This window comes from Erpetoichthys calabaricus, chromosome 10 (assembly GCF_900747795.2).
Source record: "Erpetoichthys calabaricus chromosome 10, fErpCal1.3, whole genome shotgun sequence".
Classification (NCBI taxonomy): domain Eukaryota; kingdom Metazoa; phylum Chordata; class Cladistia; order Polypteriformes; family Polypteridae; genus Erpetoichthys; species Erpetoichthys calabaricus.
This window is the reverse complement of record NC_041403.2, coordinates 98940233-98955445: the sequence shown is the minus strand read 5'-3', so window position 1 is coordinate 98955445 and position 15213 is coordinate 98940233. Positions and strand designations below refer to the sequence as shown.

The 15213-nt window shown below is 37.9% G+C and overlaps 2 protein-coding genes across 2 annotated transcripts in view; one reads left to right on the top strand and one right to left on the bottom strand.

The window, feature by feature from the left end:
* Nucleotides 1-13602, bottom strand: part of cables2b (Cdk5 and Abl enzyme substrate 2b) — a 71753-nt gene extending 58151 nt beyond the window's left edge. Inside the window, exon 1 of the mRNA XM_028811667.2 lies at nt 13053-13602. Within this exon, the coding sequence (XP_028667500.1) occupies nt 13053-13579 (527 nt within the window). The 5' untranslated portion in view covers nt 13580-13602. The remainder of the gene's footprint in view (nt 1-13052) is intronic.
* LOC114658415 (cadherin-4-like) overlaps nt 1-15213 on the top strand; it is a 2147065-nt gene that overhangs the window by 1822733 nt on the left and 309119 nt on the right. The window lies entirely within an intron of this gene.

Sequence of the window (15213 nt, the reverse complement as noted above, 5' to 3'; positions counted from 1 at the left end):
GAGAGATCTCATCCTCTTACATAATTAATGATCCATAGTTCAGAACAAAGTCACAGAAATAGAAACAGACCTAAATGAAGTTAACTCTCCATTTCTTCCATTTCTTCCCTAGTGTTTTCTAGTAATTCAGGATCTGCTTTTATTTACAGAACAGATAATATGTGACTTTTATATAGTATTTAATAAGTAAAATGTGTACATTTCCAAAGCTTTTCATAAATTCAATATGTAAGTTGCTCTGCCAAATGGAGATGGTAGTGAAAAAGAAGTTTGCAGTCAAGGCTATGACACTCTCAGTAGTATTTAGCAAAAGAAAATCATCTCAAACTCCTTCTTACAGAATAATGGGAAAGGTTAGAAAGAAGTGAAAAAATATATACTATATTAATTTGAATAAGAAGGAATCAATCACAAAGAATTGCAAAATGTTAAATAAAAAATGGACTTTTAAGAGCAGCTACCTGTCAAAGAGGACACACACACACACACACACAGTATAGGTCGACTTACAGTCTGATTATTTGGATGGTTACCTACCATGGTTGGTCAGCCAGTCAACAAACATCCGCCACATCCTATCAGTTACGAGAAGCAGATCAACCAAATAATCTTATTGCGATTCAGACCTATGAATGTAATAATCTGATCTTCACCCTGTCAAGTAAGCAACTTCTGATCCCCGCAAGGGGAAGCAAAGGTGTGTATATACCTGATGAGCCCCAATTAGGGCAAAACACATGTTGTGTACTCTTTGTATTATTTGGCAGGTACTGTAACATACATATACATACATATTATATATCTATGTAGCTAGAAATTCACAAAGGGAGCACATGAATAACATATCTTAAAATAGTTTTTTATTCCTAAGCTTTCGATTCCTACCAGGAATCATCATCAGAGGAAAATGATTAGACTTACAGGAACCCAAGGCAATATATAGCAATTAAGGACGGGAGGATAGGTGGATGTAGGGGAGGGGGGTTGACAAGGTGGGGTTCAGAGGGTGTTAGTCATAAAGTCTTACTTATTATTTGTATGTTCTTCTTTTCAAGGCCGCATATGCAAGGTTCATGCTCAAATGTCTGTTAATGGCATTTTCATTGGATACCCATGTTTCAGCCACTTCTCTGGCATTTGTTGCTTGTGCCGATTTGTAAAACAAAAGACGCTGATGGAGAGGAACTTAAGGTGGCCCGGGATTACGAGTTTTTTCATAGGCTTTAGGGATTCTAGTGTTTAAACAGACATAAACAACATCCCGGTAAATAAATCTGGGATGTACAGCTGGTCAAAGATAGCACATAGACAATAAATTCACTTCATGGCCTCTGACATTTGACAGGAAAACCATGTTGGAACTATTAAGCTTGAACACTGCTGATATGAGACAATAATAGCCTTTTAAAACATTTAACTATAGAAGAAGGTGCCACTAGGTGGCAGTCATTCATGAAAATTATTGTTTTCAGCCAAAGGTGTTAAAGTAGTATTCAGGTACATAAAATCCAAATAGCAACAGAATGATTATTGCTGTGAATACAGGAATAATTTATTTATAAAGGTTTTGAAAGAATGGGATGTAGGTGCTTTGCAGGTTGTTACCTGTATACGAGCGTAACATGCACTCTATATTTAGAACATTAGAACAATCTAGACAAGGACAGGCCATTCAGCCCAACAAAGCTAGCCAGTTCTATCCACTTAATTCTTGTTAAAAAAAACAAAAAAAAAAAAAAACAAAACTCAGGTCTAGTTTTAAAAGACCCTAAAATCCTACTCTCTACCACAGTACTTGGTAGGTCATTCCAAATGTTTATGGTTCTCTGTGTAAAGAAAGACTTCCTAATGTTTGTGCGAAATTTACCCTTAACAAGTTTCCAACTGTGTACCTGTGTTCTTGATGAACTCATTTTAAAATAACAGCCTCAAACCACTGTCCTGATTTCCTTCATAATTTTAAACATTTCAATCATGTCTCTGCTTAATCTTCTTTTGCTTAAACTGAAAAGGCTCTGATCTTTTAATCTTTCTCCACAAGTCATTCCCTATAGCTCTGGAATCAGCCTAGCCGCCCTTCTCTGGACTTTTTCCAGTGCTGCTATGTCCTTTTTGTAGCCCGAAGACCAAAACTGTACACAATACTCCAGATGAGGCTTCACCACTGCTTAAAATTGTAGCAGCAAAACTCTGTTTAACTGGTGGTCTTGATAAGATGCTCAGTGTACTAAACTTCAAATGCATATGTAAAATGTATTAAAGTCATCTGGAACTGAGGTGTCGATGTTGCCAACTTGACTGGCATTCCATTTGTAGCTTGCTATCGTGTGTAGGCTACATTACAAATTGTCATGAGTCAGCACATTATTTATACTTACATATTGTCCTTCTATTCTTGTCTTTTCTAATTAACAGTCTCCTCCAGGTCTTACGAAGGTGTTTTTTTTAATTAACTTCTTTTTCACCTATGCATTTTTGCTTTCAGGGAATATATCTGCATTTTTTGATATGTAGATAACCAAACTTAGTTGGCACACAACTACAAAGGCAGTATTTAATACAAGACAAAATTGATTTTGTATACAACACTAATTAATATTAGTCTTATTTTCTTGTTCAGTTGTTTCAAAGGAGTCAAAAAAGCATTTGCTCAGAAATCTCTTGACGAGCGATAATGAGTTATCATTGTGGGTGGGTCACTCTTTAGCTTTTATTTATAAACAGGAAGCAGAGGAGCTGAGCCATAGTCAGAGTTACTGACAATTTAAAACGCGTATATGTAAGCACTGTAAAAGCTGCATTTTAAATAATTCTTGTTTATATATTTAACCTGTGTAACTTGTAAATAAAGCAGAAAACTGAGAATATTCTACTTGTGTGTTAAATACATATTAAACTGGCCTTTCAATTTACAGGCAGTGTATAACAGCAGGGAAATAAGTGGTTGTTAACATCTGCTGGTGACCTGGCAAAAATCGGGAATAAATTCCACATTATGAACAATGTGCTGAATTAAAGGCAATTAAAATAAAGCTAATTAAACTATGAATAAACAGATTAAACAGTCAAACACTCCGTTTAAATAAAAACAAAACATCCTAGCAATTACAGAAATATCAATATTGGTCCAAACTAAGCATTCATATAAAGCAGAGACTGCATACTGCATAAAGACAAACAAACTTGCTCAAGTCACTGCTTTATCATGCTGGAGTGGATGAGAAACTGATTACCATCTCTGAGCTAAAATAGGCAATGCTGGACTGTTTTTTTTTTAACAACTTCACCTCATTTTTTAAGAAGCAGATGAAAACTGATGATTATGTTTTTAAGTTTATTTTCTCTTCTAGCGCTTGCTTATAAAGGAACATTTGTATGTTGTCTTGGAAAGCCTTACTGATCTATATACTGTACCACCCTTACATTTCACAGATGTCTGAATTCTACTAAGAGAAGGGGCATTTTTAGTTAACTCAAAACAAACAAAGTCCAGTAAGAAGCAATCTGATTCATAAAGTGAGGGCATTAAAACATACTTTAAGAAGGACTTTCAAACATTCTCAGTATAATATTTAAAAATACTAAACTTCTTTCACAATGTGAATGCTAAGAATTTTAATTGTGGAAATGCCTTCTTTTTCACAAAATAGTTCAACATTGCTCTTACCGTGGCTAAGCCAACCTCCTGTCTCAAATGGAACATCCATTTTTGAAACTTCCCAGAGGACTAACTTCATTTAATTAATACCCTATTCAGTGAGTACTTCTCAAATAATGCATACTGTTAAGGGCTTACCTATAAGGGAATCTTGCATGCACATTGACAGGCTCTGCTATAAATTCCAAAATGTTATGTTCTCTCTATTTGAAGTACAAAGAAAATTAAATTCAATATTGACTAGATCCACCTCGAAAAAGTGGCATTTGATGTAAACAGTACTGACACAACTAAAAGTAAGCAAAATGATTTCCCTGTGAGACACTCATACGTGTACACCTGTTTGTTATTGCAATACTCTTTACTCTAATGGCACTAAACACATCTGCAGTCAGTTAGAAATACAACTGCACCATCTTAGTTTCTTGAAGACCAATTGTACTGTATACAGTATTCCATTGACCACTGTTTATAATCTGTCAAAATATGAATAAAAAATGGTCCTGACCTATTGAAAGGATAGGGAAAAGGGAGAACCACTGTAGCAGGGTGTAGAAGACCACAGATATGATTCAGAGTTGCAAGAGACATTCTGTGTATAAATGGAAGACACTATGGATATTTTTATTTACACAACACAATTGAAATAGACTAAAATGAAATAATAAATACATACTTTGGACAAATGTTTTGACCTAAGACCACTAAAAATAAATTATAAATAGTTTACATGTCATTAATTATTGGGCTCCCCCAGGTTTGTATTTCATCATTTTTGGAATGTGTGTGGTTGATTTTAAGCCCTTCTTACCTTTGGTTTGATGTAGCTTTCTTCTCACTGGTTTAATGGTGTGAAGCTTTAGCAGATACAAAATGTTTGAACTGCTTCTTCTAAAGTCCCGTGCCTGATCAAATACAGTTACTATATCATCTTTCAACTACTTTAGCCTTATATGGTCAGGTCCATAAGTACTTGAACTGTGACAATTTTCATAATTTTCACTCTGTATGCCACCACAATGGATCTGTAATAAAGCAGTCATTAAGTGATTGAAGTGTACAGTAATCCCTCCTCCATCGCGGGGGTTGCGTTCTAGAGCCACCCGCGAAATAGGAAAATCCGCGAAGTAGAAACCATATGTTTATATGGTTATTTTTAGAATGTCATGCTTGGGTCACAGATTTGCGCAGAAACACAGGAGGTTGTAGAGAGACAGGAACGTTATTCAAACACTGCAAACAAACATTTGTCTCTTTTTCAAAAGTTTAAACTGTGCTCCATGACAAGACAGAGATGACAGTTCTGTCTCACAATTAAAAGAATGAAAACATATCTTCCTTTTCAAAGGAGTGCAAAGCAAGCAGTCAAAAAAAAAATCAATAGGGCTTTTTGGCTTTTAAGTATGCGAAGCACCGCCGGTACAAAGCTGTTGAAGGCGGCAGCTCACACCCCCTCTGTCAGGAGCAGGAAGAGACAGAGAGAGAGCCACAGAAAAACAAAGTCAAAACTCAATACGTGCCCTTTGAGCTTTTAAGTATGCGAAGCACTGTGCAGCATGTCCTTCAGGAAGCAGCTGCACACAGCCCCCCTGCTCACACACCCCTACGTCAGCGCAAGAGAGAGAGAGAGAGAGAGAGAGAGAGAGAGAAAGTAAGTTGGGTAGCTTCTCAGCCATCTGCCAATAGCGTCCCTTGTATGAAATCAACTGGGCAAACCAACTGAGGAAGCATGTGCCAGAACTTAAAAGACCCATTGTCCGCAGAAACCCGCGAAGCAGCGAAAAATCCGCGATATATATTTAAATATGCTTACATATAAAATCCGCGATGGAGTGAAGCCGCGAAAGGCGAAGCGCGATATAGCGAGGGATCACTGTAGACATTCAGCTTTAATTTAAGGGATATACCAAAAATATTGTATGAGCTGTTTAGGAATGAAAGCCATTTTCCTGCATGGTCACACAGCCCAATGACTGCCTGAAGTCTGGAACCCATGGCCATCTCTTAGGGTGTACACATATTAGGCATATTTGTTCCATACTGTGCCCAAGTATGACTGTCCCACCTTCCTACTCCCTCACTGGGCTGTACTCACATTGCGCTTAATGTTCTGAGCCAGTACATGTTTTCTCAATGACCATGCGACTTTGTGTAAAGCCAAAACAAGATCTGACCAAGGAATGGACAACATACATGTCAAAATGATTTTCCTTATTTTGTGGGTTTTTGGGAGGCATGTAGGGAATGATGATGCTTTAACCTTTTACAGATTTATTGAGTGTACAGCGCAGCGTTCTGCTGTTAATCGTGCTGCATGTGTGAAGATTTTTACCGAGACAAATGATGTTAACAGAGGAATTTTCAGATTTTCTTGCCAACTACTATTAATATTCATACATAAGGTGAGAGAAAAAACTATTTTTAATTCAAATGGTATTGAATGAAATGACAATTGCACTATCTGACTTGTTGCATCATTGCCATCATGTCTGTTTTCCGTGCTTGGGCACATTTAATGATCACACTGTTCCTGAATGCTACTGAATTGTGCTTGTGAGTGATCACACTAGTCAAACAAACTAGACTTTGCGGGGTTACATGCAGACAAATATACTCGGGCATGAAACGAATTGCCTGTGTGAGTATACCACAAGTGAGGGTTTCTAAACCTACTGATGCTTTGCCAGGCCTTTACTGCAGCCATCTTCACTAGCTGCTTGTTCATTAGACTTCCTGCCGTCAGTTTGGTCTTCAGCAAGTGAAATGCATGTCCAATTGGGTTGACGTCAGTTGACAAACTTGGCCACAGAAATATATTCTACTTCCCTACCTTGAAAACCACTTGGTTTGCTTTCGGAGTATGTTTTGGCTCACTGTCCATCTATACTGTGATGTGTTATCCTATCAGTTTTGCAGCATTTGGATTATTCTGAACAGATAGTACAGCCCTATTAGTGCTGGGCGGTATACCGGTTCATACCGAAAACCGTTTTTTATTTTTTTTATAATATGGATTTTTCTTATACCGCAACACCGGTTTAAATTGCCTAAACGACGTTCGGAACGTGGCGCAAGTGGGGACCTTTTTCACTGCTACACCACTAAACACAGATTTGTTGCACTAGGGCTCTTTTTCACTGCTACACCACCAAATAGTGGGCGGTAGCATAGAAATGCTGCGTGGTGAAAATGGACAGAGAGCCTGGAGATACTTTAGTTTTAAAAGGTCAGATGTGTAAATACTGTTTCTATACTATTGGATAATACTGCAAGCCAAGTTGTACTTGTTTTATTTGTTTTCAATACAGTGTAATGTACCTGGGTACTGTGTAATAGTGTGACGACATGTTTTCAAACCCCGTCATAAGTTATATAGCACATTAAATGATTTGTGTTAAGTGATTCTTAAACTGACTTCTTCTTGCACTAGGAGGAGGCGCCGGCAGCAATCGCCGCACAGAATACATTCACTTCATGATCTTCCTGCTCTCTGAACATTTAGAATGCTAAGATAAATACTTGATATAATTTTCATGGTGAAATGCATTAAAGCATGCATTAATCATATGGGGGCACGGCGGCGTGCCTGCCTTGCATTTGCATGTTTTTCTGGTGGGTTTACTCAGCGCTTCAGTTTCCTTTCAAAGTCATGTAGGATGTGGGGTTTTGTTGTGCTATATTGACCCTGCTAGTGTATGTTTTGCTTGTATTCATCCTTCGATGGGCGCAACTCTGAATGGATGGCATAATTAAACATGTAAAACGAAGATATTTTTGAAAGTTCTGAACACTCCGTGGGCTAAGTTTATAACTAGTTTTAATTTCACAAAGACGTTTATCGTGTGGTGATTGGTTATGTGGAGAAAGAAAAAGGACGGATAGGAACTGGGATTTTGGTACGTCAGATAGAGACAGCACGCGTGCAATAAAGAAAGCCCGCTCAGAAGAACATGCATTGAATTCTGTGTTCGTGTCTCCGACCACCAGATCAAAAAAAACAACATTTACACAATATTTAAGTTAAACCTGTGCGATAGCTATTCATACATCCAGTTTTTTGGAGCCTCGTCACACCTGCCATAAAGGTCTCTACACTGAACTTACATCTGGGGACCCCTTACTGCCAGGGAGCAGCACTACCGCCTCCCTACTGTGCTTTTTTAATACCTGCTTTAATGCATTTCATCATGAAAATGATATCAAGTATTTATCTTAGCATTCTAAATTTTTAGAGAGCAGGAATACCATGAAATGAATGGATTCTGTGCGATGATTGCTGCCTCCTCTTAGTGCATAGGAAGTCAGTTTAAGAAGCATAGTGATTAACAACTGGGTCGGGGAACACAACACAAAGCATTTAATGTGCTGCATTAACTTATGACGGGGTTTGAGAAAATCAAGTAAATTAAACATCGATTTTAGGATGAAGTTTAGTTTATGACATTCTACTTTAATTATGAAGTAAACTATGAAAATAAAGTGGAAATGTTGACTTTAATCTTGACATAAGTGTCAAAATGCAAATGTCGAGTCAAAGTGGAAATGTCGAGAATAAAGTCAGCATGTCGACTTTATTCTTGACATATACCGGTAGTTTGTTTTTTTTCTTCCCTCTTTACTGTATTTTTTTTTTCTTCACCGTGGCCCTAATGCACTTCCGTAGGGCTATACCACAAATAGCATTATACAGTAAATGCAAGTTGCAGTTATTTTATTTATGTATATAGCTTAGCTTGAAGCAAGGTCCATATTAATGCAGTTTGCCTAAATGATGGTACAGTTGGTAAGGATGTCATCACAAAGTTGTACTTGTTTTATTTTATTTTAATTTGGTGAATACTGTGTAATGCACCTGGGCTTGAAGTCTTGAAGTAATAGTGCAGTTATCAGTAATAATACTATTATTTATTTTATTGTTATTATTTATTAGTTTAAATATTATGCAGTTTATTGATGGTAAAGTTGTTGAAAAAGTCACTTTAACGTGTCAGTGGACAGAGATAGTTAACATTAACAAAGTGTAGTTGGTTCACAAAAAATATTTACTATTTATTACTTTTCTAAGACATGTTCAGTGCAATACAAGTTTTGACAAGCACCTCTGGATATTTTACTAAGTCTAAATGCCTCTTTGGATGGTTGAAAATATGTTGTCAAAATCATAGTTTAAGTTTTTGCAAAATTTGTTCAATAAAAAGGTTCTATATTTTGACTGCAACTGTCATGCAATGTGATTCCTTCTCTTCATTAGTGTCACCCCCTTGAAAACTATCACTTTATGGGGCCATACAGACCTGTATTAATACTTGTGTGCACATTAAAATGTTTTTTTATACAATGTACAATTCTCATAACAGTCTAACAGGTTATTCTTAGCCAGTCTACTGCAGTAATTGCAGTGGAAAATGTGGTTAACATCCACTCATGCATGGGGAAAAAAATACCGTCGAATAGCGTGAAACCGGGAAAATTTAGAAAAATACCGTGATATAGAATTTTGGTCATACCGCCCACCCCTAAGCCCTATACACTTCAGAATTCATCCTGCGACTTCTGCCAACAATCACATCATCAATAAACACTAGTGACCGACCTCCATTCACAGCCATGCACGATTCTGCCATAACACTGCCTCCACCACATTTCACAGCTGATGTGGTATTCTTCGGATCATGAGCTGCTTCTTCTCTTCTCCATACTCTTCTCTTTCAAGCATTCTGGTATATATTGATCTTTGTTTCCATTGTCCAAAGAAAATAGTTCCAGAACAGGACAATCTTTTAAAAAATGTTTTCTGGCAAAGTCTAATCTGTCTTTCCAATGCTTGAGGTTTACCAGCGGTTTACATTTTGTGGTAAACTCTGTCTTTACTTTCATGAAGTCTTCTCTTGATTTTAGACATTGGCAATGATAGGCCTACCTCTCGAAGAGTGTTCTTGGTTTGGCAAAATGTTGTGAAGGGGTTCTTCTTCACCAAGGACAGAATTCTGCAATCATCCAGCACAGATGTCTTCTGTGGTTTTCCAGACCCTATGATTTTGCGGAGTTCACCAGTGTGTTCCTTCTTTCTAAGAATGTACCAAATGGTTGAATTGACCACTCTGTGTTTCTGCCATCGCTGTAATGGGTTTGGTTTGTTTTCTCATACTAATGATGGCTTGTTTTTACTTGCAGGAGCAGCTCTTTGGATCTTATATTGAGAGTTCACAGTAACAGCTTCCAAATGCAAATTATACACTTGGAACCAGACCTTTTACTTGCTTAATAGTTAATGAAATAATGAAAGAACTGCTCCCATCTGACTACGGAACAGCTTGTTAATCAAATGTCCAAATATTTTTGAGCTCCTGGAAACAGAGGGGGGAGGGGAATTTGCAGAAAAATGGCTGTTATTACTAAATGGTGCATAAAATGTTTTGGTAAACCCCTTAAATTAAAGCTGGAAGTCTGCACTTCAATCACAAAATGATTGCTTTATTTCAAATCCACTGTGGTGGCGTACAGAGCCAAAATTATGAAAAATTGTTACTATCCAAATACTTGTGGACATGACTGTAACTAACACATCTTTACGACTATGCTAATGGCTTACAAAGTTGTTAAGGCTGACTCTTCATCAAACTTACATTAACATTCATGAACCAAGGAGACACTGCATATATTGTGATGCTGGTCTTTAATGTGGAAGTCTAATAATGCTGATCTGGACAAATGCTGACTTAGTGTTCTCATTTCCAATCTCTGTATCATCTAATCAGGCACATACATGAGCTTCTAATACTGTTCTTGTCTAAAGCTCACTTTTCTCATCTATGCATCATATCAATAATAGCCATGCTTATTTTACCTTATACTAGAATGTTACGAATCTACCATACTGGTAATTGTAGGCTTCAGAAGGGTCAAGCCCACTCTGCCCCCAGTTCTCATTGATGGTGAAGTTGTGAAGGTGATGATGACATAAAAATGCCTTGGCGTGCATTGGAATGAAATGGTTTAGTGGAGTACCAAGGCAGAGGCCATAAACAAGGGTCAGCATCACATCTACTGTATTTCCTGAGAAGGTTGATTTTGTTTGGTGTATCAGGCCAATTTTAAAATGTTCCTTATCAGTCTGTAGTGGCCAGTGTATTTTTCTATGTGGCAGTGTACTGGGGTAATAACATTAGTAGAGGTGATGCCAACAGACTAAAGTAATTAACAAGGCTAACACAATCTTGAGAGTCAGTCTGAACTCACTAGAGGAAGTGATAGAACAGAGGTCACTCAGGAGCGGGTTACTGTCCTGGACAATAACTTTCCCCTGTATGAAGTTTTGGTTAAACAGAACAACACATTTACTAACAGCCTGAGGCATATGTGTTGCTCCAAAGAGCACTATGTAAGATTGTTTCTTGGCTGAGGAGGTAATATTCTCTATTTGCTGAATGGTACTGAACTGGTATAGCAGACATCTTAACAATCAATGGTGCTATGTGCAAAATAGTGTGTCAATGATGGATGCCCTGTACTGTGAAATTGAAACTTTTTAGTATGTGCAATTCTAATGCCTTAACACTTAGTACCTACACTTGGTTAAATTATTTAGAGATAATTCTTGTTATATGTGTGTTTGTTAGTATACCTATGATTATTATAATTCCTGTTATATGTATAGTTGTGCCTTTTTTGGTCCGCTGCTGTAACACTGCAATAGATAGTTTCTTTTTATCTGTCTGTATGTCTGTACTGATACAGACTGTTGTGTGCTACTAGTCAACTATTTTGGTCAGTCCACTCCAATGTGATATTTTTATTGTGTTCATAAAAATTATTTGTGGACACTTTAAAATTACTTCAGCTGTTTTGTCCAATGCCTAATAACCCGTCAGTACAGGAAAGCCTCCACATATGTTCAACTCATTTTGATGTGTAGTTAAGCAAGATGTCAAGCTTTTTTGAGGTCCCCCATATTACTGTCCCACTGGACTCCAAAAACTAATTTTGTGGCCATTTGTGAACAGTATTTTGTGCAGAAAATCACTCCTGCAAATGAAGAGTAAAGCAATCATTGTCTCCCAACACGGCGATTAATAGCCTACAAGACTCAACTGTCAAAAGCTAGAGCTTTTTCTCCATAAGCAATAAAAGGGTATCCCAACAACAAGTGTCAAAGTTACTCCTTTTCAAAAAACTTTGAAAAAATGGGGATTGGTAATATACACATGTGGAGTGTCATTTTATGCTATTTTGAGGTTGCTGATAATGAAAATAATATTTTTGATACTTGATTCTTTTCTTTGACAGTGGCACTAGCCCACTAAAAGCCACTCATTTTAGAATATTTCAAAGGGAATGACTACAAATATGACATTGATTTTGATCCTTTAAAAGAGATTTTGCCCTCAATGGACCTCTATTAGATGGTGAATAATGACAAATGCCTGCTACAATCGAGAATATTAGACTCTTAAACATTCAAGTTGAAGCACACATCTTAATATTTCAAATAGATAGATACTTTATTAATCCCAACGGGAAATTCACAAAATAAAATATATCTGACTCAACTATTCTTGCTTATTATGCACCACTACCTTATGAAGTAAATTATTGCACTCCTTATGAACACCACAAATAAGGGTGACTTACACTAATTAAGACTTTGTTTTTGCAACCCCTTCACCTTGGATGGAAGGGATGTTATGAGTAATTTTATATGTATTTCAATAGTATTATAAACGTTTCTATCCTTAAGCCCATTTAATCTGCTTTTCTTGGGTTGATAATATATTGTTTCTGCTATTTACAGACTGCTTTCTATTGGTGAGTGATGTAGAAAGTCACCATATGAAAGAATAATGGATTCTATTCTGTTTAATACCTGTGTCACAATAGTAGGAGTGCCAGTCCTTGCAGATTGTATGTGCCTACTTGTCATTGAAATTGCAATTTAGTTAGCAGTGCACATATACTCCACTTTTTCTAGTCGTTCTTTAGGGAGGTTGAATATTAAGTGAATATGATCACCTTTTAACTTGTAATTATTCCATGAACTGTTTAAAACTTCTCTTCACCATTGATCGCTAAGTGACTCTTTAAAGAACTCTGTGATTGAATATCCATCTCAAACTATGGCTAAAATAGAAACTTTACACTAACAAAAAGCTCAGTTGTAACAATGAACCCGGAAGACGCCACTCTGGTTGCTGTAGGGTTAACGTCAAGCTTTTACTGGGTCTTAAAGGACTTTATAAACATACTATCAAGATTACAGAGCGGAAAGACTGTCCATGAAACTTCAGCTGGCACTGTCACCATACAAGAAGGTTTCTGAATGACTAATACTTTCGTGCTATGGATCAGCAAATGTCCACAGCTTTTCGAACTGTATTTCCGCGATCACCGTACTCACCTTTGCCTGAAGGTTTCGAGACCCAGGGAGTTGCAGAGGTGTGTCTGTGGCTTTGTGCTGCTGCCAAGTTGAGGGGGGTGCAGCGGTCCGCTCTGCGGAGACAACAGGGCTCCTGTCTGTGTCAAAAGGCCCGTTTCCAAAAATACCTCCTTCCCTAATAAGCTGTCTTTGGGGAGCACCAGAAGTGAAGGTTCGTTAGACTGGGCAGGCCTCGGCGTCGGAGTGGAGGGCAAGCCGCTGACTAGTGGGGTTAAGCAGAGGGGGTTTCCAGACGCGGCCGTGAAAGACTGGGGACCAGCAGCCTCAACTGCTGTCCCCCTCTCCTGATCGTTAGCATCGGCCTGTCTCAACAGCGGGTTTCCGTTGCTCAACTGATACAAGGGTCGCCCATCCAGCGAGATGTTGCTTAGGAAGGAGAGAGCAGCCTGTCGTCGCTTGGAATCCCGGGTTTTCCGTTGGTCTTTAGGTGCTTTACTTCCTGGGTTGCTACTGAGCGCACTCCGCGAACTGCACAAGGCAGCCGCCATTCTCTAAATGAAAGTAAAGAGCTTTAAACAAAACAGATTTTGCCCGGTTTTGCTCATGGTCCCACCCACAGAAAGTGATTGGCTGGGGGTGTGGCCAATGCAAAGTAGAATTGTACTTATAAGTCTTTGTAAGTAAGCGGTTGTTCACTCGGTGTTTTGGACTGGCGCCCTATGTGGAGCAGTTTGACACCTGGCATTACAGTACACACTTAAGGGCTCGAGGCAGGAAATTGGATTTAGCGGTTTTAATGATTGACGGACTAACAGCTTGAGACTATGGACGCGCGGCACTATCCATCCTATCATTCATCCACCCATCCAGAACAACGCGGAAATATAAAAACTGGCAAAACTAAAATCATGAAAATTCTCAATAACTCGAAGCGTTGATTACTTGATTTTAAAAGAAATAAAAGTTAAATGAGTAATTTTAGGTCATTTACACCCGCCAGTGCCTGAAATACTAAACAAGACCAGGAAAAAGAGTTTGCTGTATTCATTCAGCACATACTTAATCTAAACTGCTTTTTATGGTGGAACTAAACATAAAAAAGAAACATGTACTCATAATAATATGTCATCAAAGAATTATTACTGGTATGCATGTTCATTGTCATGGTCATGATCAAAGACATTTACCAGGTCCATCAGTTATTCTTTAAACTAAGTGTGATGTTTCTTCTTCTCTTTATTACTTGGTCTAGTGACCATAAAAAGCAATCTAGTTAACAATACACTATAGCTAGTTTATGACAGGAGATTATCCTATGATCCTCAACTGGATCAAACAGATTCGAAAATGGATGGATCAAAGAGTGCTTTTCAGTCTGAACTGCTCAAAGTTCAGTGAAAGTGCATTATAAAGGAAAAGTAGGAAGCATAGCCTCACACATACTTACTTTTAGGGTGCCTTCAAAAGCTCCAACAATGGAAGCGATGCAACCATGGGAAAAGAGGGGACACTGACGCTAACAACCTTTTCATCTGCAGCTCTGAAGGATCACAGTTATAGGATGCCTGACCCATGCCCCCCAGGCCTCCCAAGCCCCATGCTTCCGGGCCTGAACATAAACAGTATATACAGCAGCCCAACAGAACTCAGCACCTTTCATTTGGACTCATTTGTGAGAGAGGGGAAATACGAAAGAGTTATTCAGAGTCAAAGAGCTTCCTTATTTGTTAATGGCAGTGGCTGAGTACTTACTTTGTAACAGCCTTCATTTTGATTTACTTAAATGGGGTTACTGTGTTGGTGCCGCAAAATTTTGAACCTGTGCTCATTCCTCCTTCCACAGCAAATATTATTGTGCCTTTTAAAAGTGCCTGGACAGTGGTAGCGGGTAATCTGAATTATTAGCTAAGATAGTTTGAATGGTTTCTTCCTAGTAGTAATGTATTGTTTTTATATTGTAGAATGTGAGAGTGGATCATATTTTCATTAGTAAGCAAATTATTACAGGTTAGCATTGATTTTGACCTTTGATAAATAATTCGTCCATTGAATTTTTAACCTGCTGATCCAGTTTTGAGTAACATACAAGTTTGCAAGATTTGATCCAGTATGTGTCTTTCACATCAGCAAATTTTCAAAGAATTTGTAAAAACGTGTACTTTATTTCATGAAAATCTTGCCA